A 27871-nucleotide genomic window follows, 5' to 3' on the forward strand; every position below is an offset into this window, starting at 1 on the left:
AATTTAATAAAAATATATTTATGTGAGGGAATTTTTAATAAATTAGCATATAATAAGTGTAAAAAGTTGTATTTTAATGTTGTAAATATATTTAAGTGAGCCATGTGCATAGGCAACCAACTATACAGTAAATTGACAGACAGAAATTAATCATAATACGAATGTGAAGTGGGGTTATAATAATAATGTTAGTTTAAAATGTTTAATTTATATATATTTAATGATTTAAATGTTTATTCTGATCTGAAAAGCCTAAATGTCAACAAAATTATTAATAGAAAAGAATGGAATTCTCTGAATCACCGGAGATGGCCATGTTTGCGAAATGGTTTGTTCCAGAAAATTCAGACATGTATTTAATAGACAAATGGAACATGATTCATTACCAGATGGTTCTGGAAGATTGAAAAGATATAAATACCCGTGATTTGGATTAGGATCGATCAGTTATGAGTTACAGTTACTGTGAGTCCAGTTTATTATGAAAGTTAGTAGACACATTTAGTTAGTGAAGTAAATTGTTCAGAATTTTCAAGAAGTCAGTCAGAAAAGTTTAGTAAGAAATATGAAAGTTAGTTGGAGTCAGTGAATCAGTTACAAATAGTCCAATTGTTTAATATAGTGAGTTAAATGAAGATTAAAAATTATGCATATATTTTAATGCACTTTTATAATTATACACAAATAATTATTGAAGATTAAAAAGGTATATTGGAAGAAATTAAAATTATATTATGATTGGAGATTAGCATAAATCAACTTATAATAATTGGATATTGGTATATTGAAAAGAAGAATAAATATAAATGCTGTTTTGCTGGTTTGCTTGGTGGTGTATAAATGCTGGTGAAGAAAAATATATCTTAAATTGGTAGAAGCTGATAATTGGAAAAAGTAATTTCACAAAAACAAGGATAACCGAAGTACGAAGACATCCAGTGGTGATTAGAATATAAATAGTGGAAAACAGTTCATTTAGGCATTCAGTGAAAGAAAGGTACAATATTTTGTTAATATAATTTAGTTAGTGTCATAACAATTTCAATTTTGAAGATAGTTTGTTTAAATTTAACATTGTCTATAGAATTTAATTAGTTTTATAAGAATATCAATTTAAATATAGTTTATTTTAAATTTACATTGGCTAGGTTAGATATATATGTGTGTTTTATAATAGTTATAATAAAGATAATTTAAAAAAGTACTTACAAACTAATTCTTTGAGAACCGCGATAAAAACCCTATATTATTAAAAATACTCATTGCTCATCATTCAAACAAACAATACATCATAACAATATATATATATATATATATATATATATATATATATATATATATATATATATATTGTTATGCTATTTAAATTGTATTATATTGCTTATTTAGAAAAATTCCTGTCTATATTCATTAAATGATCTAATCTCCAATTAATCACAATAAATCAGCATTAATTAATTACAATCTCAGGCTATTTAACTTGTACTATTTACCTTTGATCGTGGATTCAAAATATTTTCCAATTGGCTTCCTAATTGGGATAGGTAATATGACCTGAATAAAATACATAGAATTTCAACTGAACTATATGTGAGATGTCCTTTATTTTAATGAAATTTTATATAACAATCAATCCTGTAATATTTGCAATATACTAACTTTAAATATATGAGAAGTTGTTTTCTATCATGGACCCAAATGTTATTTTACATTGATTTTTAATATGTGTTATAACTAAGCTCTTTTTATAATTCTTTTTTTTTAAATGATCGCAAAATTAACTATCTCTATTATTTATTCAATTTATTTAATTAATAAATGAAAACCACACTCCTGCTCTAATGAAAATTGACTGACCTTTCTTTCTCTGCCGTTGCAATTCTATGGCCACGCCACAAAAAAAATCCTTTCTCTGCTTCTGCTCCTATTGTGGTCCAGATGACGTACACCTTTCTCCTATCTGTCCTTGTATCTGCAACCCAACAACTCGTGTTAGTCTATGCAGCCTCCTTTTGAGCCAATCTCCGCGCCTGTTTATAACTCCAAAGGTTTCCGGCTTCGTCTGATATTAATATTCTTATACCCTTTGGTTTTTCTATCTCTCTGTACCCCGTTCCTCACACTGGTCAGCTTTTACACAGCAAATAAACACACCCGGTAAATTACGTCTTCGGGACTTCAAACAAACACAAATCACAAAGCTCCTTCCTTCTAGGACGACGAAAACTAACTAACTAACTTTTTTCCTCTCTCCTATCTCATAGCCAAAACCACCACCTCCTTGCATTCAAAAATTGACCAATAAAAATCATCCACCTCTGTGACGTATATCGTTACCAACCAACTCTCTCTATAAAACGTCATTCGGGTAATTCCAGAAAACAACATTCTTTAATTTTTCTAACTAAATCTATCTGCTTTACAAATATTTCTTACTAATAGCTACAAACGATACCTGTTTCTCAATTCAATGTCTTTTGTTAATAAACTTTTACCGATATAATCTTTCGGGGAGAAAAACCACCGCAAATCCCGGTCTATTGTTTAAACACTTTCTATATACACTTTTATTCCGGGTAAATCCATTCCACAATAACCGACTTATTTAAATTTCTTATCGATAATATTTGAAAGCCTTGTCTCTGAGGCCTAATGAACAATTCTTCGAACAACTTAAAATACATATTTTGTCTTATACAGGATGTTTGAAAATTTATATGCCCGTGTCTTTATGAAATATCAATAATTTTAATTTTTATTTGAGTAATAAAATTTGTATATCGGTTTTTTATTGCTTATGGACATTCAAAAGTACAACAAATCCCCGCCTTTGTAATCGATAAAATTTATCAATCTATGCAACTAAATTTTCTCGAGGCAAACTAAAACGCACTTCCTGTATGCTAGCTGTACTTATGCTACGTATTATCCTATCCTACTATCTACTTTATACAAATTTAAATCTTCATTCGTGATATTTATATACATCATGGATATTATAAATACCTCTGATCTTTTCAGAATCCATATGTTTCAACTCATAGCTGTTTACTCCATCTTCGTTGTTTACTATGTATGGCCCTTCGAAAACAGGCATCAATTTTGCGCAAATACCGCTCTGAAGATTTGACACTCTTAATGCTCTTACCATTACTTTGTCACCCTTTTGGAAAGTTACTGGTCTTCGTTTCCTATTATGACCCTGTCTCTGGATGTATTTCTCATTGCTTCTTCTTAATCTCCTCTGAACCGTTTCTATAACCTGTCGATACTCTCTTTGTTCTGGATCTTCCCACGGTCTTATCGGCATGACGCCTTTCATGATGTATTCTGGTGTTTCTTTCGTTACTGTACTTGGCATGGAATTTAGGTACATCTCTATTTCTCCCAATTTTCTGTCCCATCGCCGATGTTGACCATCCGTTGCAATGCGAAGAAATTTCGTTACCTCTTGTATAAATCGCTCAGAAGGATTACTTTGGGGATGCCTGATGCTTACAAAGTTCGTCTCGATTCCCCGTTCTCTAAGCTGTCCCTTGAAACGATCATTTCGGAAGTACGTTGCATTGTCTAGTAAAATTTTTCTTGGGGTTCCTACCGTAGCGATGAAATTGTCTATTTTTCTCAATATTTCTTCCCCTTTTGTGGTGCGGCAACTATATAATTTCACGTATTTTGAGAACACATCCACCATCACCAGAATATGCTTGTTCTTTTGCGTGGTCACAATTAGATCGCTTAACATGTCGATGGCTATAATGTCCAGGTTGTTCCGGGATACAATGCTCTTTGCAATATTTTCGTTTTTAAAATTCCTGCTCTTGTATTTCTGGCATACTTCGCATTTCTGTGTGATCTCTTTTGCAATGCGGTAATCTTGTCGACTGATGTAGTTTTCCCTAAACACAAGCCATACCTTTCTACTGCCAATATGTCCATTTTCCTCGTGTAGTTTCTTTATGATTCTTTCTGCCAATGTCGGTGTCACTAAATATAATTCCTTTCCGTCTATTCTCTTAAAAAATATCTCGTTTTCTAGCTCTGCTCTTCTCTTTTCTCTTTCTTCTAGGCCTTCCTGGTCGGTCCTTATCTCATTTAACGAAAATATCCCTTCGTCTTGTGTCAATATATTCAATCCCACATGTAATGTAATTGTCTCCTTTTTTCCTGTATCTTCGTCCCGTGTTAAAGCGTCAGCTATTATGTTGTCTTTCCCTTTGATGTATCGAAATTGGAAATCATACTCTTGTAAGAGCAGAATGCCTCTGTGTATTCTGTTATTTACCAATCGATTCTTCATGATGTGTATCAATGCTGCATGATCCGTTTCGATGGTGAATTTAGCTCCCAATAAGTAAAACCTTAATTTGTTTACGCAAAATAGTACACTGGCGAATTCCAACTCGGTGACACTGTATTTTCTCTCATGTGTTTTAGTCACTCGAGATATAAAACATATCGGAACCTCTTGGCTGTTTTGTATTTGCGACAACACTCCTGCAAATTTCTGTATCGACGCATCCGTACGGAGTATAAACGGCAAATTGTAAATAGGGTGATATATTTTCGTTCCTTTAGCAAATTCTTGTTTCAATATTTTGAAAGCTTCCTCCTGTTCTTCTTTCCAATTCCATTTTGTCCCTTTCTTTAACAATTTTATTAAAGGAATTTCTTTTTGGCTTAAATCGGGAATTAATTTCTTGAAATAATTTATCGTACCGAGAAACCCTCGCAATGTTTTTAGATTTGTTGGTCTTGGGTATTCGTCGATGAGCTTAACTCTGTCCTCGGCTAGACTTACAGTTTCGGTGTCAAGTTTGAAACCCAAATAAATCACTTCCTTTTGAAAAAATTGACATTTTTCAATGTTTAGTTTTAATCCCGCTGTGTCCAATTCTTTCAAAATTATTTTGATATGTTCCACATGACTCTGCATATCTTGTTAAAAAAATTAATAAATCGTCGATGTAATGGACGATGAACTCTTCATGGTGATTCAAAATGGTATGCAAAGCTCGTACAAGTGCTGCACAGGCGCTTTGTAATCCAAACGGAACTACCTTAAATCGGTATACTATACCATCAATTGAAAAGGCAGTGTAGTTTCTACACTTTTCAGCCTAAGGTATTAACCAAAAACTATGCTTTAGATCAATTTTTGAGAAAATATGTGATCCCGTGATTCTTCCAAAAATGGCCTCGATATTTAACGGTGATTCATATTGTGATACTGTGTGTTGGTTGATATTTCGGGCATCTAAACAGAGTCTTAACTCTCCACTGCTCTTCTTCACTATCACAATTGGGTTAATATAGTGTGAGTCTCATCTCTCAATGATTTGATCTTCCAACATTTTTTTGATTTCTTGCTTTACTTCTTGCCGATACTTATAAGGAATTGGATAAGTCTTCGATCGAAAATTTCCCAAGTTTTTCACCTCAAATGAGTGCTCATATTTTGTGGCCACTCGGTTTTCCTCATTTATCAGCGTTTCATAGTCTCTTAAAATTATACGCAAATCATTTTCTTTGCCTTCTCCACATATCAATTTTTTTTTTCTCCCATCAACTTTTTCGCACATATTCACCGTGTACTCCGTGTCTTCTTCAAACACCACTGTCTCCATTGTGTCCTCTTCATTTTCCCTTGTTTTTTTTTTGTTGGGCTCGTCTCTTCTTTTGAGGAATCCCAAGTTTTGGTTTCATTTCTTGTCAAAATCTTTCCATCTTCTTCTCCTGAGCTCGTCTCATCTTTTGAGGAATCCCAGGTTTTTTTTTCTTTGATCTTTTTCTGACCTTTTCCCCTCTTTCTTCCTTTTCCTTTCTTCGTCACCAGGTTCATTTCCACCGTTTGTTCTTTCTCTGATTCGTCCGTAATTTGTTTCTCTTGTTCCTTATGCTGTTGTTCTTCTTTTTCCTTTGTTATTTTCATCGTATTGGTTTTGAAGTCGATCACTACATGTTTTTCCGTTAATTCGTCAACGCCTACAATCATGTCATGTGACATATTCGGCATTATTACACATTGAAGTGCATACATATTTTTTTTTCAATCGTACCATTACTCGTATACCTTCATTTATTGTTGCCAATGTCCGTTTATTTGCGCCCACTAAATTCACCCTAGGTATTTTATAAATTAGACTTGTTAAATTTACTTCTTCGATTAATTTTCTGTTGACCAGTGTTATTTCAGAGCCTGTATCTATCATAATTTTAATTGGTTTCTCATTTATAAATCCATCCACAAATTTTAAATTAACTCCATTTCTCTTTTCATTGTTTCCTGCCAGTTTAATAAATTCCTTGGGGTGACAAAAAATTCCTGTTTGTTTCTTCGTTTTTAGTGAGCGCCTTCTTGAAAACACGCCTGTTGTTCTTCTGTGTTTTCTCGCCCGTCATCTTCTCTCTCATATTCATTTTCTTCTCTTTGCATATTATTTATTTCTCTTCTGTTTTCTTTTGGTCTATCATTCCCGTATCGGTTACCGCGAGATTCCTGTTCATTCCGTGGGTTATTGTATCTGTTTCCTTGGTATGGGCGGTTATTTCTACTTTGATTTTCCCGATCCCTGTTTTCATTCCATCTCTGGGTTCTGGGTTCATAATTCTCTCTTCCGTTCGGTCTATTTTCGTATCCCCGTCTAGGTATGAATTCTCGTCTTGTATAATCTCTTCTAAAATTTTGACCTCTATCTCTATATTCTTGGTTTTCTCTTTGTCTATAATTTTCTTGCGGTCTTCTTTCTCTTCTTTCATGCCTAGGTGATTCTCTCATTTGCAAAAATTGACATAAGCTGTCAATGTCCTTGTAATTTTGGAGATTTATGTGGTCTTCCAAGGTATCTTCAAAGTGTCGCGATATCAACTCTACCAATTGTTCTGATGAATAATTATATTGCAAATGTTTTGCATTATTATAGAGTTGTAATGCGTACATCTTTTCTGATACGCCCATCCTCTCATGGTATTTTCCATTTTGTAACTCTTTATTTACTTTTAGTTGCTGGATTTTTCCCCAGAAATAATTTAAGAATCTTCTCTCAAAATCTTGCCAATTGTCAAATTCTTCTTCCTTGCTGACAAACCAAAGATTTGCCTCTTCTTTGAGATGGTTTCTGATGGTTTCCTTTGCTGTTGTAAACGGTCCTATGTATTTGACTTTTTCCTTTAGGTTATTTATAAAAGGTACTGGGTGTAGTTTCCTTATATCCCCGCCAAATCGTACTTTTATGTCTTCTGTGCTATGTACGATGACTTCCTTTCTTTCTACTCCTCTTATCTCCATCTCTGCAATTTGTTTAAATCTCCTTTCCGTTTCTTTCCGGTCTTCTTGTAGCGCATTTTCAAATTTTATTTCTATCTGTTCTAATTCCCTTTCTTGCATACTCCGAATATCCTTCATTTTAGTTTCGATTTCTTCTCTCTGCAATTCTAGTTTCCTCTTTGTTCCTTCCCTACTTCTTTCTAAACAGACTTTTATTTCGTTTTCATATTTGTCCATACGCGTTTCCATTTTTTGTTCCATTTTTCTTTGGTTTTCTTCCAAATTGTCCAATTTTTGTTCCGTTCTTTGTTGTGATTCATCCATCTTCTGTGATTGGAGTTGCATCATCTGTATTAATTTTTCTATTCCCGATTCTTGTTTTTCTGTCTCCATTACTGTTGTGTCTAATACGTCTTCCTGGTCTGAATATTCTTCCTGTTCTGATTTATCTTCTTGTTTTTTGTTCTCTTTGCTCTTGTTTCTTGTGTTTGGCATTTATTATGTTTTTATCCCCGACACATATAAAATTCTACTGGTCTGTTGCAACAAACGGGACTTTTCTTGTTCAAATGTAATAACTCTTGAGTACGAGTATCAAATTTCAATATCCCACAAATAAATCAAATGGTAAAATATCAAATGTCAAAATCAATCAAATAAATCAAGTATGGTAAAATTATCAAATGTAAATATCACACAAAGAAATCAATTATGGTAACCTATAAATTGTCAATATCACGAATAAATCAATTATGGTAAATTGTATCTTAAAAAAATATATATAAATCTTTATGTCCTCAAATTTTACATAATATTTCACTTTATCCACGGCATATAAACTTTCAAATATCTGCTCGTCTACTCCTATCCTTTTAAATTTGCCAACTAGAAATATTTTTCTAGAAATTTCACGGGACATCTAATGTATCTCGTTATAAGCGAAACCTCGTAATAACCGTGTTCGTTATAGAGGGAGTATACTGTATATATATATATATATATATATATATATATATATATATATATATATATATATATTCTAAGTCTATTCTATAGTCTAAGACTCATTTCTCAATCGATAGACGAACTCTTCTGGTAACACAATAGATTTATCTGATTTTGATAAAAATTGGCCGAAGTAAGCGATTCTGCAAGTCTATCTTGAATCTGAGAAAGAACGGCAATTACGGAAGTGTTGTTGGCATCCTTGAAAAAATATATTCTTTGTTGTCTTGGTTAACTTCTTTGTGCCTCTATGCACCGATGAGAGCACTTCGCCATAAGAACTCTGCACTTTTCATCATTATTACATATATATATATATATATATATATATATATATATATATATATATATATATATATATATATATATATATATATATATATTGTTATGATGTGTTTTTTGTTTGAATGATGAGCAATGAGTATTTTTAATAATATAGGGTTTTTATCGCGGTTCTCAAAGAATTAGTTTGTAAGTACTTTTTTAAATTATCTTTATTATAACTATTATGAAACACACATATATATATCTAACCTAGCCAATGAAAATTTAAAATAAACTATCTTTAAATTGATATTCTTATAAAACTAATTAAATTCTATAGACAATGTAAAATTTAAACAAACTATCTTCAAAATTGAATTTGTTATGACACTAACTAAATTATATTAACAAAATTTTGTACCTTTCTTTCACTGAATGCCTAAATGAACTGTTTTCCACTATATAGATTCTAATCACCACTGAATGTCTTCGTACTTCAGTTATCCTTGTTTTTTGTGAAATTACTTTTTCCAATTATCAGCTTCTACCAATTTAAGATATAGTTTTCTTCACCAGCATTTATACACCACCAACCAAACCAGCAAACAGCATTTATATTTATTCTTCTTTTCAATATACCAATATCCAATTATTATAAGTTGATTTATACTAATCTCCAACCATAATATAATTTAATTTCTTCCAATATACCTTTTTTTATCTTCAATAATTATTTGTGTATAATTATAAATGTGCATTAAATTATATGCATAATTTTTAATCTTCATTTAACTCACTATATTAAACAATTTGACTATTTGTACCTGATTCACTGACTTCAACTAACTTTCATATTTCTTACTAAACTTTTCTGACTGACTTCTTGAAAATTCTGAACAATTTACTTCACTATTCACTAACTAAATGTGTCTACTAACTTTCATAATGAACTGGCCTGACTTCTGACTAAAAACTTCATCTTGAATCCAAATCACGGGTATTTATATCTTTTTTGGATATTCCAGAACCATCTGGTAAAAAATCATGTTCTATTTAGTTCTATAAATACTTGTCTGAATTTTCTGGAACAAACCATTTCGCAAACATGGCCATCTCCGGAGATCCAGAAAATTCCATTCTTTTCTATTAATAATTTTGTTTGCTTTTCAGATCAGAATATATAATTAAATTAGTAACTTAACATTCTAATTTAATAAAATACACATTTCAAACAATATATTATTATAACCCCACTTTATATTCCTAAAAATTTCCTAAAATGTCACTGGGAGACAGAGTTTGTATAGTTGGTTGCCTAGTCACATGGCTCACTCAAACATATCTACCACATTACAATTACTAAAATACAACTTTTTACAATTATTATATGCTAATTTATTAAAATTGCCCTCACATAAATATATTTTTATTAAATTCTCTAGTATATAACTTCTTAAAATAATCAAATACTTTTTTATATCTAATATTATGTAGTATATAACTTATAAATTATTTTCTATAAACCCCAATCGTCACAATATATATATATATATATATATATATATATATTGTTATGCTATTTAAATTGTATTATATTGCTTATTTAGAAAAATTCCTGTCTATACTATATCCATTAAATGATCTAATCTCCAATTAATCATAATAAATCAGCATTAATTAATTACAATCTCAGGCTATTTAACTTGTACTATTTACCTTTGATCGTGGATTCAAAATATTTTCCAATTGGCTTCCTAATTGGGATAGGTAATATGACCTGAATAAAATACATAGAATTTCAACTGAACTATATGTGAGATGTCCTTTATTTTAATGAAATTTTATATAACAATCAATCCTGTAATATTTGCAATATACTAACTTTAAATATATGAAAAGTTGTTTTCTATAATGGACCCAAATGTTATTTTACATTGATTTTTAATATGTGTTATAACTAAGCTCTTTTTATAATTCTTTTTTTTTTAAATAATCTCAAAATTAACTGTCTCTATTATTTATTCAATTTATTTAATTAATAAATGAAAACCACACTCCTGCTCTAATGAAAATTGACTGACCTTTCTTTCTATGCCGTTGCAATTCTATGGCCACCCAACAAAAAAATCCTTTCTCTGCTTCTGCTCCTATTGTAATCCAGATGACGTACACCTTTCTCCTATCTGTCCTTGTATCTGCAACCCAACAACTCGTGTTAGTCTATGCAGCCCCTTTTTGAGCCAATCTCCGCGCCGCGTTTATAACTCCAAATGTTTCCGGCTTCGTCTGATATTAATATTCTTATACCCTTTGGTTTTTCTATCTCTCTGTACCCCGTTCCTCACACTGGTCAGCTTTTACACAGCAAATAAACACACCCGGTAAATTACGTCTTCGGGACTTCAAACAAACACAAATCACAAAGCTCCTTCCTTCTAGGACGACGAAAACTAACTAACTAACTTTTTTCCTCTCTCCTATCTCATAGCCAAAACCACCACCTCCTTGCATTCAAAAATTGACCAATAAAAATCATCCACCTCTGTGACGTATATCGTTACCAACCAACTCTCTCTATAAAACGTCATTCGGGTAATTCCAGAAAACAACATTCTTTAATTTTTCTAACTAAATCTATCTGCTTTACAAATATTTCTTACTAATAGCTACAAACGATACCTGTTTCTCAATTCAATGTCTTTTGTTAATAAACTTTTACCGATATAATCTTTCGGGGAGAAAAACCACCGCAAATCCCGGTCTATTGTTTAAACACTTTCTATATACACTTTTATTCCGGGTAAATCCATTCCACAATAACCGACTTATTTAAATTTCTTATCGATAATATTTGAAAGTCTTGTCTCTGAGGCCTAATGAACAATTCTTCGAACAACTTAAAATACATATTTTGTCTTATACAGGATGTTTGAAAATTTATATGCCCGTGTCTTTATGAAATATCAATAATTTTAATTTTTATTTGAGTAATAAAATTTTTATATCGGTTTTTTATTGCTTATGGACATTCAAAAGTACAACAATATATATATATATATATATATATATATATATATATATATATATATATATATATACTTATATATATATATTTTTTTTTCAAATCATTTTTTGAGACTGAACAAATAGAGTTTTATTTGCTGACCGATTGCTGATACTATAAATTAATATATATATATATTGTTATGATGTGTTTTTTTGTTTGAATGATGAGCAATGAGTATTTTTAATAATATAATATATAGGGTTTTTATCGCGGTTCTCAAAGAATTAGCTTGTAAGTAGTTTTTTAAATTATCTTTATTATAACTATTATGAAACACACATATATATATCTAACCTAGCCAATGTAAATTCAAAATAAACTATCTTTAAATTGATGTTCTTATAAAACTAATTAAATTCTATAGACAATGTTAAATTTAAACAAACTATCTTCAAAATTGAAATTGTTATGACACTAACTAAATTATATTAACAAAATTTTGTACCTTTCTTTCACTGAATGCCTAAATGAACTGTTTTCCACTATATATATTCTAATCACCACTGAATGTCTTCGTACTTCGGTTATCCTTGTTTTTGTGAAATTTCTTTTTCCAATTATCAGCTTCTACCAATTTAAGATATATTTTTCTTCACCAGCATTTATATACCACCAACCAAAACAGCAAACAGCATTTATATTTATTCTTCTTTTCAATATACCAATATCCAATTATTATAAGTTGATTTATACTGATCTCCAACCATAATATAATTTAATTTCTTCCAATATACTTTTTTTAATCTTCAATAATTATTTGTGTATAATTATAAATGTGCATTAAATTATATGCATAATTTTTAATCTTCATTTAACTCACTATATTAAACAATTGGACTATCTCCAACTAACTTTCATATTTCTTAATAAACTGCTTGACTTCTGACTAAAAACTTCTAAAAACTGCCATCTTGAATCCAAATCACGGGTATTTATATGTTTTTGGATTTCTAGAACCATCTGGTAAGAGATCATGTTCCAATTTGTTCTATTACCTCTATATAGATGTTCTCGAAAAAAATATCTGTTCGATCCACCGCCATAATCATTATTTCGAGAATGTTCGACTGTAAACAATGGTCACACTCTGCACTCTGAAGAATTCGTTAATGTTCCATTGATAATTTTGTTGACATTTAGGCTTTTCAGATCAGAATAAACATTTAAATCATCAAATATATATAAATTAAACACCTCAAACCAACATTATTATTATAACCCCACTTATATTCGTATTATGATTAATTTCTATCTGTCAATCCACTGTATAGTTGGTTGCCTAAGCACATGGCTCACTTAAAAATATCTACAAAATCATAACTACTAAAATACAACTTTTTACAATTATTATATGCTAATTTCTTAAAATGCCCTCACATAAATATATTTTTATAAAATTCTCTAGTATATAACTTATTTAAAACAATCAAATATCTAATATTATGTAGTATATACTTATAAATTATTTTCTATAAACCCTAATTGTCACAATACCCCAAAAATAATATTTAAAATAAATAATTTACTTATTATTTTTTTAAATATTAATTTTCTCATACCTTATTAAATTTAATAAATCAATTTTTTTTTTATTTAAAATGTGTTAAATACATCCCTGTTCGCTGTCTATGTCAAATCAAAACAGAGAACAACGGATCACAGTTCGGCTATTCTATGGTCAAACTGTCATGTCAAATGGAGAGAATAAAATATAACCTTAATTAAAAATATAATGGATATTGTGTTCTGTTTATTTATAGACAAAATCTAGGAATTATTTCCATTCAACAGGCTTTTATCCATATGAATTGGTAAGTTTTACACTTTTTATAAAGACATTTACACAATCAATTCTGTATCTAACCCCAAATTATGATTTTTAGGGTACCAAACAATTTCCATATGTACAAAATTCAACAAGTATGATGTCAAATTGATTCAAAATAATGAAATCTACCATCTATTTAACAAATCAAGTCTATTGAATAAAATGGATATATCAGTAAGTTATTAGTGTTATTATATTTGTGTTAAAGGTATAGAAATCATTATTCAATCTCTTCATGATATTTATACTTAGATATGGTATCATCCTTTTATAATAATTAATTATTCCAATAAATCCTCTTAAAGTTCTTAAATTGTGTGGTGTTTTATATTCCTGAATGACTTGTGTCCGTTCTGGATCCATTTCGATTCCCTTAGTGTTAAGTTTATAACCTAGATATATGACTTCTTTTTGAAAAAATGTACATTTTTCTTGATTTATTTTTAGTCCAACTTTATCTAATCTATTTATTATAATTTTTAGGTGTTTCTCATGATCTTCAGCCGTTTTAGAAAAAATTAATATATCATCAATGTAGTGAAATACAAAATGTTCATATTGATCCAAAATATCATGAAGACATCTACATAGAGCACTGCAAGATGATTGAAGTCCAACTGGTACTACTTTGAATTGATATACTACTCTATCTATCTGAAATCCTGTATACTGTCTACTTTTTCTTTGTAGAGGTATTAACCAAAAACTATGCTGTAAATCGATTTTAGTGAAAAATGACATTCCTGTAATTCTTCCTAATATTCCATCTATACTCATTGGTGCTTCAAATTGCTTTTCAGTAATCTTGTTAATATTCCTTGCATCCAAACATAACCTGATTTCACCTGATCTTTTTCGTACTACTACTATGGGGTTAATAAAATGTGTGTCTGCCTTCTCAATGATCCCATCTTCTAACATATTATTAATTGTTTTGTTTACTTCTTCTCTGTATTTATATGGTATTGGGTATGATTTTGTTTTAAAATCTTTTTCTTCTTTAACTTTTATACTATGGATATAATTTTGTGCAATTCTATTTTCTTTATTGACAAGTCCCTTGTGTTGCTGCAATATGGAAATGACTATTGATTTATATTCTTCAGGGCAATTTAAAACTTTCATTATATCTTCTTCTTTACAAATAAAATTATTCTTCATTATGTACTCATTATTCCTTGCTTCCAATTTTACGCACTCCGCCTCGTAGGCATCCATCTGCTTAAAATTTCCATTCCTTAAATATTCACTACAATAATTATTCTTTACATTCTTTTGGGACATTTCCCTATCATCAAAATACATTTCTTCTTCATAAACATCATTATTTTCTTTTAATAATATCCTATCAACTCTTATTCCTTCTTCTACCTCATCTTTCTGCATAAATTTAATTATTTGCCCTTCCAAAGTTACCATTTTTTCTTCAAAATCTATCTTTACTTTCTTCTTTTTCAATTCATCATTTCCCATTAATATATCAACACATAAATCCTTGACAATAAATCCTTGCATATTAATTTCTTTATTAAGAATATTAATTTTAAAATTGGCTAGTTTATCAATTTCACCCAACTTCTTATTATTTGCACCAATAATTTTAATTTTTGGAATCTTTATTATATCTGATAGTTTTAATGTATTAAAAATAAAATTCTCCGAGACTAATGTACTTTCTGAACCAGTATCTATCATAATTTTAATCATTTTATTTTTGGCCAAAGCATTTATATAAATTAAATTAATAGATTCAATAATTTTATCTTCATCTAAAGAAATAAATTCAGAAGGTTTTTCATAATAGCAATGGCCTAACTTGTAATTCAGAAAGTTTACTGCACAAAATTTTGATTATTAGAATTGTCAGATTGTATCTGACCACTTGGATCTGATGTCCTATGTCTTTCCCTACTATGACTTCTACTCACATTTTCCTGCCTTGTACTACTTCGTTCCCTGTCTTCGCAGCTCCTATTCCTTCGAACACAATTTACCTGTCTGTTATAGTTAGGTCGCTCTGTATTTCTTCTATTGTTAAAATCTTGTCTATTATTATTAGTACTGTTATTAAAATGTTGTCTATTATAATTAGTATTATTATTAAAATTTTGTCTATTATAACTAGTATTATTATTAAAGTTCTGTCTATTTGGATTACTGTTAGTATTATTAAAATTTTGTAAATTATCACCATACCTAGTATTATTGTTATATGATTGTCTATATTGTTGATTATCATTTTTATTATATTGAAAGTTATTGTTGTTTTTTCTGTTGTTATTATTACTTGTCATATTGCCTCTTTGTATTCTTTGAATAAAATTAATAAAACTATCTATTGTTTGAATATTTTGTACAGTTACGGTTTGCACAACATCAGCATCAAAATGTCTAGATACATTTAAGACTGTTTCATCCTCTCTAAGTGGTGGTTCTAAATATTTTGCAACTGTTATCAATTTCAATGCATAATCTACCATATTTGATTTTAAATTTTGATTATACTTTCCAAAATATAGAATTTCTCTAAACTTGGCTTGCTCTAATTCACCCCAATAATAATTTAAAAATTTATTTTCAAATGTTTGAAAATTATCTAAATCATTCTCAATACTAGCAAACCAAGTTGCTGCATTGTCATTTAATGTCATTCTAATATAATCTTTAATATCATTAATATTATTCACAAATCTTAATTTATGTTTTAAACTATTTATGTATACTCTAGGATGCAAATTTTTTATATTACCAGAGAATTTAATCCCAGTCTCATTTGTTAAATTTAAGTAAGGTCTCCCTATGTCTCTCATTTGTGAAATATCATCTATTCTCTGTTCCACATTTCTTATTTGATTACAATTGATTTGGATATTTTGTTGTATATCGTCTAATTTTTCTTCTGTGTTTCTCCTGTCTTCATTAATTTTTACTTCTAAGTTACATTTCTCCAACTCTATTTTCTGTTCTATATCTATTTTATTATCTTGAATAATCCTCTTTACTTCTGTCCTCTCATTTTCTATCCTTTTCTTGTAGTCATTCCGTATACTTTTTATTTCATTTGCTACTTTTTTCTCTGCAGTTTGAAGTTTTTTATCCATTTGTTTTTCTATTTGCTTTACAATTTTATTATTATTATCTTCTATTTTATTTTCTAATTTTCTATAATTCTCTTCCAATTTCTGTTCCATTTTTTTCATGTCCTCTTTGACTTCTTTTGAATTCTCTTCCATTTTTTTCGTATTCTCTTCCATTTTCTGTTCTATTTTTTTTATGTCTTCTTTGACTTCTTTTGAATTCTCTTCCATTTTTTTCGTATTCTCTTCCATTGTCTTGTTCATCTGCATCATTAATGACATCAAAGCTGCCATATTGATATTTTCCTCTCTTTCTGGATTCATTTCTGCAGTATCTTGTGGAACTTGAACTAAACTCTCCTCTTGTATAGGTTGTGTTTCTACTTCCACATCTTCTTCATTCTTTTTGCTTCTTGTACTTTTCTTTCCTTGAGACATTTTGAGACTTTACTTGTTCAAATATAATTAAAAATAAAACCTATAATTTTTCCTTTCTACTGATAATTAATTTAATTATATGAGAGCACTTATCTTCCCAAACTAATTCTTTTAAATAGAGAGCCACCGCGTTGGGTGCCAAAATTGTTATGATGTGTTTTTTTGTTTGAATGATGAGCAATGAGTATTTTTAATAATATAATATATAGGGTTTTTATCGCGGTTCTCAAAGAATTAGCTTGTAAGTAGTTTTTTAAATTATCTTTATTATAACTATTATGAAACACACATATATATATCTAACCTAGCCAATGTAAATTCAAAATAAACTATCTTTAAATTGATGTTCTTATAAAACTAATTAAATTCTATAGACAATGTTAAATTTAAACAAACTATCTTCAAAATTGAAATTGTTATGACACTAACTAAATTATATTAACAAAATTTTGTACCTTTCTTTCACTGAATGCCTAAATGAACTGTTTTCCACTATATATATTCTAATCACCACTGAATGTCTTCGTACTTCGGTTATCCTTGTTTTTGTGAAATTTCTTTTTCCAATTATCAGCTTCTACCAATTTAAGATATATTTTTCTTCACCAGCATTTATATACCACCAACCAAAACAGCAAACAGCATTTATATTTATTCTTCTTTTCAATATACCAATATCCAATTATTATAAGTTGATTTATACTAATCTCCAACCATAATATAATTTAATTTCTTCCAATATACTTTTTTTAATCTTCAATAATTATTTGTGTATAATTATAAATGTGCATTAAATTATATGCATAATTTTTAATCTTCATTTAACTCACTATATTAAACAATTGGACTATCTCCAACTAACTTTCATATTTCTTAATAAACTGCTTGACTTCTGACTAAAAACTTCTAAAAACTGCCATCTTGAATCCAAATCACGGGTATTTATATGTTTTTGGATTTCTAGAACCATCTGGTAAGAGATCATGTTCCAATTTGTTCTATTACCTCTATATAGATGTTCTCGAAAAAAATATCTGTTCGATCCACCGCCATAATCATTATTTCGAGAATGTTCGACTGTAAACAATGGTCACACTCTGCACTCTGAAGAATTCGTTAATGTTCCATTGATAATTTTGTTGACATTTAGGCTTTTCAGATCAGAATAAACATTTAAATCATCAAATATATATAAATTAAACACCTCAAACCAACATTATTATTATAACCCCACTTATATTCGTATTATGATTAATTTCTATCTGTCAATCCACTGTATAGTTGGTTGCCTAAGCACATGGCTCACTTAAAAATATCTACAAAATCATAACTACTAAAATACAACTTTTTACAATTATTATATGCTAATTTCTTAAAATGCCCTCACATAAATATATTTTTATAAAATTCTCTAGTATATAACTTATTTAAAACAATCAAATATCTAATATTATGTAGTATATACTTATAAATTATTTTCTATAAACCCTAATTGTCACAATATATATATATATATATATATATATATATATATATATATATATATATATATATATATATATATAAGGAAAGTATCCGACAGGGCAGAATGGAAGAACAATGTTAAGCAGGCCAAGACTCACAAAGGGTTGTAGCGCCATTAGAAGAAGAAGAAGAAGATATATATATATATATATATATATATATATATATATAGATATGTCCTCTTCTCTTAGCATTTACAAGAGATTATGGATATTAGCAATTTTTTAACAAATCGGTCCTAATTATGTGCAAAGGCCAAAAAAGTTCTATCTAGTTAATGTTTATCTTTTAAATGCACTATTTTTTAGGTGGTTTGGTTATTAAAGCATTCTATACTAAACCCGCATTTTCCACATAAATAACAAACTGATTAAATTAAAAGTTTCTGTTATAACCACATTCAAATAAACAAGTCACATAATATGAAAAATCCTTAGGTATTTGTATGTATGTATTTCCACTGTAGTATCTCTAATATTACTTTTTGACTATTAAAATTTTTTACAAACAATGCTACCTACTATTTTAAATCTTGTTATTTTTTAATTACTTATTTCTACATTTACTGCAGTAGTTTTAAATATTATTTAATTAATGAAATAGATCCTCCTTTTTGTAGAAAATATATACTTTGCTTAAATTTTTCTGAGCACCTGAAAACATTGGGTTTATTGAATATAATACTATTTAATATCAGTCTATTTGTGAATAAAAAATCGGTTTAAGAATAAACTTTAGACGTTTATTATTATGAATTTAGAAAGTACGAAAGGTTCTACGCTAGTTGGAGACTATCTTAGTCCGGGATATCAGCTTGGTGGAGGTCCTGTTGGTTCGGGACCTTCGCTTGGGGGAGGTTCTGGTGGTCCAGTAGGGTGGCTTGGTGGTTCAGGATCGTCGCTTGGAGGAGGTTCAGGTTGTCCTGTAGGATTTCTTAGTGAGGGAGGTCCTGTTGGTTCAGGTCCTTCGCTTGGTGGTGGTTCTGGTGGCCCAGTGGGGTGGCTTGGTGGTTCGGGATCATTGCTTGGAGGAGGTTCTGGTTGTCCGGTAGGATTTCTTAGTGGGGGAGGTCCTGTAGGTTCAGGTCCTTCGCTTGGTGGAGGTTCTGGTGGTCCAGTGGGGTGGCTTGGTGGTTCGGGATCATCGCTTGGAGGAGGTTCTGGTTGCCCGGTAGGATTTCTTAGTGGTGGAGGTCCTGTTGGTTCAGGTCCTTCGCTTGGTGGAGGTTCTGGTGGTCCAGTGGGGTGGCTTGGTGGTTCGGGATCGTCGCTTGGAGGAGGTTCTGGTTGTCCAGTAGGATTTTTTAGTGGGGGTGGCCCTGTTGGTTCAGGTCCATCGCTTGGTGGTGGTTCTGGTGGACCAGTGGGGTGGCTTGGTGGTTCGGGATCATCGCTTGGAGGAGGTTCTGGTTGTCCAGTAGGATTTTTTAGTGGGGGTGGCCCTGTTGGTTCAGGTCCTTCGCTTGGTGGTGGTTCTGGTGGACCAGTGGGGTGGCTTGGTGGTTCGGGATCATCGCTTGGAGGAGGTTCTGGTTGTCCGGTAGGATTTCTTAGTGGGGGAGGTCCTGTAGGTTCAGGTTCTTCGCTTGGTGGAGGTTCTGGTGGTCCAGTGGGGTGGCTTGGTGGTTCGGGATCATTGCTTGGAGGAGGTTCTGGTTGCCCGGTAGGATTTCTTAGTGGTGGAGGTCCTGTTGGTTCAGGTCCTTCGCTTGGTGAAGGTTCTGGTGGTCCAGTGGGGTGGCTTGGTGGTTCGGGATCGTCACTTGGAGGAGGTTCTGGCGGCCCGGTAGGATTTCTTAGTGGTGCAAACAATATTTTAGCATCTTCGGAGCCAGATAAAATATAATTAAATATGCCATAGCTATCATCTAAAATAATAAAATAGTTTGTAAAAAAGCTTAGTTTAACATCTCAAAATATTTAATCAAAAGGAATGTTAAGGAAATCGAAACTCACATATACTTATTTTAAATAAACTTTCAGAACAATATTAATCTACCTATATTGTAAATTAAATTAAATTAAAATCCAAAATAGGCCAACAATTGGAAAAAGTAAACAATGCAGCTTTTTGTATTATCAATAATTCAAGTAAAATGCAATTTGATTAAAATGACATTAGTGCTTTCTTACCATTTGTGCAACTGACACCAGTCCAAAGGACTAGCGCAAAAATTAATACCTTTAACATTATGTTTTTTTAAGCTGTATGAGAAATTAACTACGGGATCTGTATTTATATGAAAATAGAATACTTATCTTGAATAGATAAAAAGTGAACACAAGTGCAAATACTTTTAATTTTTAATGATAATATGTGATGAAGGAATGTGTACATTTTTTCAATAATTAATAAAGGTGTCTTAAACAATATATTAAAAGCATTTTTTTATTTTCGATTTATTTTATTTATCGCTCACATTTTGTGTAATATTTATGGATGTAAAGTTCTTACTTGTAGGTATTTTGTACCAACCTGCTGTTAAATTGAATTATTAGTTTTATTATAACCTCAACGGTTTTTGTTTTAAACTAATATGATATTTTTTTTTGATTCTTTGCAGTTTGTCTTTTTTCTTCTTTTATCTCCCTCTCCCTTTTATTCTCTCTCTTATTTAGAAAATTGGTTTCTTTTTTCTTTCCTAGGACTTCTTTTCATTCTGTTTGTCTTGTGATATATACAAGTGTATTTTATGTGATCCTAAATATTTGAACCCATCAGTGTAATTTTTGATTTATATTGATTTGGCTCTTTGAAATTTCAGATAGTTGCTCAATTATTTTTCATTAGTATTGATTAAGTAGATATGGTCGCAATTTTGATAAAGTTGTAAACCTAAAGGTGCAAATTTTTGTTACTTGTTGTCCAAACAAATGGATGTTTCCTGCATTAAATTTATTTAATTAAATTTACTGAATCGCAAGAATAGTATGCAAATTAAATTTATATTCCATAAATTAGGTTTGTCCGTCCGCCTGCCCACGCTTAGATTGAAAAACTGTAATATATAGAAAAAACTGACAACAGATTCCGATTCAGCACTAAAAGTTAATACGCCAAAAATTGTCAAAAAAAAATACTCACTTCCGAGTTTTAGAAAATTAGTAAAAACGTGACTCACAAACGACGATATACACACTTATTTTGACAACGGATTCGTGATGAGCGTGCAAAAATATCTCCAAAAGCATATCTTGGTTAAATTCCACCCATAAAAATTTTTTACTTAGTGAAAATATTTGCTGACTTTCGGTTTATTTTTGATCTTTTTAGATTTGATTCAGTCGTGGAACATGCAAATGTTGTTTTGAAGCTATTTTCCTCTGACATTTTCCTATATTTTTATTATCTTATAAGCCACAATTTAAGTTTAAAATAAGTTTATTTTTAAATTTTTAATTTTTACTTCGGAAATCGTTCTCAAATTACCCAAAATACTCAAAATAAGTATTTTGAAAACGATTTCCGAAGTGGAAATTGAAATCTTAACAATAAACTTTTTTTAAACTTACATTGTGGCATATTCTTAAAAAATAATAAATGTAAATGTTGTTAAAAATTAGAAATTCTGATTAATTAAAACATGTACGGAAAAATTATGCCTACAGTTATCGTGTTACAATAGGTGACAATTTCTTTACATTCATATCTTTAATTTAAATTTTTACCAAATTGCACTTAGGGTGGAGACATGGTATACCAAACACTACCACTTATCTGTAAAAGCTCGAGACTCACCTCTTTCTATAAGGTGAAATCCTTACCTTGCCACAAATGATTGATTTTATTTCGATCCACAAGTTTGCTTGCAAAATAAGGATTTTCGCCCCTTATTATTTTATTTAATATTTTACATTTTCTTATATGAGCGCTACAGGATTGATTTCCGATAATGAAATTGATTCAACACTTTTTTGACGAAATTTAATAATGATTAGTTTGAGTCCAATCTTTTAAGTCAATTATAACTCTGATTTATTATTCAAATAGGAAACCTTTACTTACTAGTTTATATTTTGTTATTGGAATTCCTCTTTTGAGATTCTAAACTATTACTATTTAATATCATATTTTTTCTAGAAAACGGTTAAAAATGATCATCTTTAATTAAGAGTAAGAATATTACGTAGAAATGATGTTTACATCATATTTTCAAACCAAAATCGATAAAAAGTTTCATCAAAATAGTTTCTACCTAAATTCATCATCAAGAATTATCTACCTGGCATGTCTGTAACAAAATACAAAATAATAAAAAAAGTAAGATTCTTTCTCTAAAGTTCTGCTTTTTTATTGATTTTGAAAACAACTTATAAATATACTATAGAGTGTAAGTTCCAATTGTAATTTTTATTGTCCCCAATACGTTTTATATTGTAAACATAATAAATAATCTTAACTAAATAATAAATAATTTGAACTAAGTAATAAATTTAACGAAATATTATATATTTTTTATTTGAATTAATGCTGTGATATTTTACCTGTGTCATAATTGTAGTTAATGAAACGTATTCGCGTGTATATTTCAATCTTTACGAAATTCCATTTATATAAAAAATAGTACGAACGTAGATTATTAATATAATTTACTTCATGACCCCAGCTCTCCAATTGCTTATCACCATTTTTTGTAGATCTTCCTTACATGCTTCGAGCCACTTCTTTTGTAGTCGCCCTCTTATTTTCTTCCATTCATCTTGCAGTAGGGAGTCCTTTACCCAATTTTCATTTTGCAATCTTACCATGTAGCCCAATTATCTAAGACTTTTGATTTAACGATTTCGCTAATTTCTGTGTTTCCATACAGCTCACTGATTTTTAAATTTGTTCGTCTCCTCCAATTTATTTTTATCATCTCCAACGTCTCCAAAAATTTTTTGTACTTTTCTCTTTTCTCCTCACACCTCGAGATGTTTTTTGCTTTCAATAGTTTATAGTTTGTGCAATTCTCCAACGTTTTTTTCTTTCAGAATCCTCTTTGATATCTTGGTTTTCTTTCCTATTATTTGTCAGGTCAAGCATAGGTAAGCAGAATCCTGCACCTTTTTTAAACTTCTAATATTTACCATCATTATTTGTGGCAGTCTTTAGTTGTATATTTAGTTGTATATACTTTGTTTTCTACTCGTTAGTAAATAAAATATATTGCTTGGCATTTTCCTTCAAATTTTAAAAATTCTCGTTTTTTGTACTTGCTATTACTACTACATCAGCGGGTACATACATCTTCTTATCACCTAACCGAAACTTACCCCATGACATTTTTTTAGCATTTCTTCTTGCAGTTTTAAATTTGCTTTGATTTTGTTCAGTTGGATTGCCTTGATATTTTTGTTTTGTTTTGCTTCTTTCTCCCAGACAATTTTTACAATCAGATTTAAACCACTTCTTCTCCCTTTCTTTTCTTTACTTGTCCCAATTTCTTTTGAAGCTATCTGCTTCTACTATAACTTTTTTAAATAATCCCTATTTCAAATCAATAGTCTCCAGATTTTGATTCCAAAAGTAACTTTTGCCGTTTCATTTACCTTTAAATTCTCGGCAGAGTTTTCTAATGTTTCTGTTCTATGTTTTCGAATTTAGTTTTAAAGTAGCACTTAAGTTTTACATACATATGTTGCCATAACTATTTTTTTATGTATATACTTAAACGTAATTAGACAGGTGTTTTTCGATTAAAGTAAAATATTAATCATTTTTAGTGACATTGATTTCAAATATCACAAACGGTCGCCAACAAATTTAAACTGACATTAATCAAGAATGTTATAATTCAAATGCTTTTATAAAACGTTTAAAAAAAGTTGTAAACCTAAGAATTATTTCTTTTTCTATGGAAACCGTCTTGACTACATCGGTCATACTACAATTAATCGACTTTTTATATCTCTCATTAAATATTATTAAAATTCTCGAGATTTCGGCAGATGTGTTATATTATATAAACTCTTCAGCCAACGCCCGATGGACCCTTTATTTGGTATTGATATACATAGGGCTGTAATGTAAAGGTGATACTAATCTTCTAGTAGCACCATAAGTTTGCTAAAAGTTGACCTGTAGGATCCTTAGTGGAGTCATGTTTGGCGCAAAGACAGAGTTTGTCTTTCTACTCGTTCGGTTTATATTTTTATTGATGAACTTGAATTTCTGAGGAATTTCTGAGTCCTCTTTGGTGCTATCTTTTATGTGTCTCGTTGATTTTATTTCCACCATTTTATTCCTTAAATATGCAATACTTGTGCATTTTCTGTTATGTTTTTTATGTAGGGGTTATTTTCTTTTTTAATGCTAAAAATTTGTTACGCTACTTAAGTTTGAAATTTAAATTATGGGTTTATATTATACAGGACAATCTTCTCTCTGTTAATTAGAAAATATAAGCATGGCGACTGGCTATATGACACTTGCTATTAAAAAAAATTCCCTATTGACACCCTCTTTAGGCAAATTCTGCCTTTTCAAGGTATCCACAATATAAAACCGCAAACTGCTAGTGTCACCTTTTTACAGTTAAACAAAGCAGTCTGATCAGAAAAGTATACACCGAGGAGAAAGAAATAAAAAACGAGAAAAAGAAAAAAAAGCAATTATCGAAAATTTAAACAGGAAAGAAACACAAAAAATAAACAATATTGTTAAAAAAGACCTATATTTAAGAACCTAGTATATAATCACTAAATTCTAAAATATTAAAAAATTCTAAATAACAAAAATTTGTCTCCATTTCTAAAAAGTTTTTAAAACTAACATTTTAATAACAATTGGTTAAAAATCATATCCTTTCTTTTTAAGATAACAAGTTTTTGAATATAAGGTATTTGGATCAGATCATTATCAGCTGCAAAAGTATTCAAAAATGTACTTGATTTTTGTTAAGTACTAGATAAGCATTTTATTTTTCTATAAATACCAATTCTGTAGTTAATTTCTCATGCAGTTTGTTGCAAACAAAATGTTAAAGATATTCATTTTTACGTTAGCCCTTTGGGCTACTGCCAGCTGCACAAATGGTAAGACAGCACTAATATTATTTTATTAAAAATTATATTATTAAAAATTATTTTATTAAAAATTATTTTAGGTATTTTACTTTAATTTTTGGTAACAAAAATGCGATAAAAATAACATTAACATTTATTTATACATTTTTAGATTTTAAATTAACTTTCTTTTTACAAAATAGTTTAATTTTATTATTTCAGATGACAGCTATGGCATATTTAATTATATTTTATCTGGCTCCGAAGATGCTAAAATATTATTTGCACCACTAAGAAATCCTACCGGACAACCAGAACCTCCTCCAAGCGACGGTCCCGAACCACCAAGCGACCCCACTGGACCACCAGAACCACCACCAAGCGAAGGACCTGAACCAACAGGACCTCCTCCACTGAAAAATCCTACCGGACAACCAGAACCTCCCCCAAGTGACGATCCCGAACCACCAAGCCACCCCACTGGACCACCAGAACCTCCACCAAGCGAAGAACCCGAACCAACAGGACCTCCCCCACTAAGAAATCCCACCGGGCAACCAGAACCTCCTCCAAGCGACGGTCCCGAACCACCAAGCGACCCCACTGGACCACCAGAACCACCACCAAGCGAAGGACCTGAACCAACAGGACCTCCTCCACTAAGAAATCCTACCGGACAACCAGAACCTCCCCCAAGTGACGATCCCGAACCACCAAGCGACCCCACTGGACCACCAGAACCACCACCAAGCGAAGGACCTGAACCAACAGGACCTCCTCCACTAAGAAATCCTACCGGACAACCAGAACCTCCCCCAAGTGACGATCCCGAACCACCAAGCCACCCCACTGGACCACCAGAACCCCCACCAAGCGATGAACCAGAACCAACAGGACCTCCCCCACTAAGAAATCCCACCGGGCAACCAGAACCTCCTCCAAGCGACGGTCCCGAACCACCAAGCGACCCCACTGGACCACCAGAACCACCACCAAGCGAAGGACCTGAACCAACAGGACCCCCTCCACTAGGAAATCCTACCGGACAACCAGAACCTCCTCCAAGCGACGGTCCCGAACCACCAAGCGACCCCACTGGACCACCAGAACCACCACCAAGCGAAGGACCTGAACCAACAGGACCTCCTCCACTAAGAAATCCTACCGGACAACCAGAACCTCCCCCAAGTCATGATCCCGAACCACCTAGCGACCCCACTGGACCACCAGAACCACCACCAAGCGAAGGACCTGAACCAACAGGACCTCCTCCACTAAGAAATCCTACCGGACAACCAGAACCTCCCCCAAGTGACGATCCCGAACCACCAAGCCACCCCACTGGACCCCCAGAACCTCCCCCAAGCAAAGGACCCGAACCAACAGGACCTCCACCAAGCTGATATCCCGGATCAACAGAGTCTCCAACTAGCGGAGATTCCTTTGTTTTTTTTTCTAAATTCGTAATAATAAACGTTTAAAGCACAATTTTAATTTGATTGTTTTATTTGCGAATGAACTGATATTAAATAGTGTTACATTGAATAAACACAATGTACCCAAAAAATTTAGGCAAAGTATATATTTTTTACACAACGGACGATCTAGTTCATTAATTAAATAATACTCAAAACTACTGCACTAAATGTTTACATTTTTTACAGTACAAAGGATCCATTTCCTTAATTAACCAAGAATCAAAACTATTGCAGTAATAAAGTAACAGGTACTTAAAAAATAACAAAGTTTTGTAAAATAGAATAGAATAGTAGTAAAATATTTAAAAAAAATTTAAACAGTAACAAGTTTACGATTGAAATACTTACAAACAAAACCTCAGGATAATAGAACTGTTAGAATATGGAAACCTGATAGTGGCTGAACGAAGTCGTATAAAAAATTTAAAAATTTAAAAACTTTTAAAATTAAAATTAAAAAGGAAATAGAAGTAGCTGTAAAAGTTAAAACAAAAGCGTCTAAAAATGCATACGATGTAGTTAATACTAGAGACAGCGAAAGGAAGATAAAGAAAATAGTCAAACATAGATTAAAGAAAGTAAAACGATTTTTATCAGATCAGATTTATCCGGTTAAAAGGATGCCCAAAGATGATGGAAAAAAATACTTTCGTCTCTTAAAAAATGAGAGACAGGAACAAGTTGCCTATCAGCTGAATGTAGAAGCGAATGACTTTGTTTATGAAACCTCGGTTAAGCTTTGTGCTTCTTTAAGGTTGGTATTTTTATTGGGGTGAGCAAACGCCAGTCCTTTCTCCCGCCGCTCTTCCTAGTACTGGTCTTCGTAAGCTGCTAAACAAGCCTTTTAACAACACATAAGTTTCATTTTATAACAAACTATTCCCTTAAGATTGTCGGGTCTGTTGATTTTCGGTGTAACGCGTGGAGGTTGGATGTG

General features: G+C 31.0%; 3 protein-coding genes across 3 annotated transcripts in view; 1 reads left to right on the top strand and 2 right to left on the bottom strand.

The window, feature by feature from the left end:
- LOC140447677 (uncharacterized) overlaps nucleotides 1–27871 on the bottom strand; it is a 665708-nt gene that overhangs the window by 324627 nt on the left and 313210 nt on the right. The gene's annotated exons all lie outside the window — the stretch shown is intronic.
- Nucleotides 19191–20691, bottom strand: LOC140448444 (uncharacterized). Its single transcript, XM_072541524.1, has 2 exons — nucleotides 20603–20691; nucleotides 19191–20337 (listed from the first exon to the last, which is right to left on the bottom strand). Exons 1-2 carry the CDS (start codon nucleotides 20658–20660, stop codon nucleotides 19280–19282), a joined length of 1116 nt encoding a protein of 371 aa, XP_072397625.1. The 5' UTR covers nucleotides 20661–20691; the 3' UTR covers nucleotides 19191–19279.
- Nucleotides 25413–26944, top strand: LOC140448445 (uncharacterized). The gene is made up of 2 exons (XM_072541525.1): nucleotides 25413–25486; nucleotides 25679–26944. Exons 1-2 carry the CDS (start codon nucleotides 25429–25431, stop codon nucleotides 26857–26859), a joined length of 1239 nt encoding a protein of 412 aa, XP_072397626.1. The 5' UTR covers nucleotides 25413–25428; the 3' UTR covers nucleotides 26860–26944.

The sequence above is a fragment of the Diabrotica undecimpunctata genome, chromosome 8 (genome assembly GCF_040954645.1).
Source record: "Diabrotica undecimpunctata isolate CICGRU chromosome 8, icDiaUnde3, whole genome shotgun sequence".
Taxonomy (NCBI): Eukaryota; Metazoa; Arthropoda; class Insecta; order Coleoptera; family Chrysomelidae; genus Diabrotica; species Diabrotica undecimpunctata.

What these genes read in the sequence shown, in the direction of transcription:
- LOC140448444 (XM_072541524.1), bottom strand. Translation starts at nt 20,660, where the DNA reads ATGTTAAAGGTATTAATTTTTGCGCTAGTCCTTTGGACTGGTGTCAGT. An exon ending in TGGTGTCAGTTGCACAAATG is followed by an intron (nt 20,338 to 20,602) that starts GTAAGAAAGCAC and finishes TTATTATTTTAG; the next exon opens with ATGATAGCTATGGCATATTT.
- LOC140448445 (XM_072541525.1), top strand. Translation starts at nt 25,429, where the DNA reads ATGTTAAAGATATTCATTTTTACGTTAGCCCTTTGGGCTACTGCCAGC. An exon ending in TACTGCCAGCTGCACAAATG is followed by an intron (nt 25,487 to 25,678) that starts GTAAGACAGCAC and finishes TTATTATTTCAG; the next exon opens with ATGACAGCTATGGCATATTT.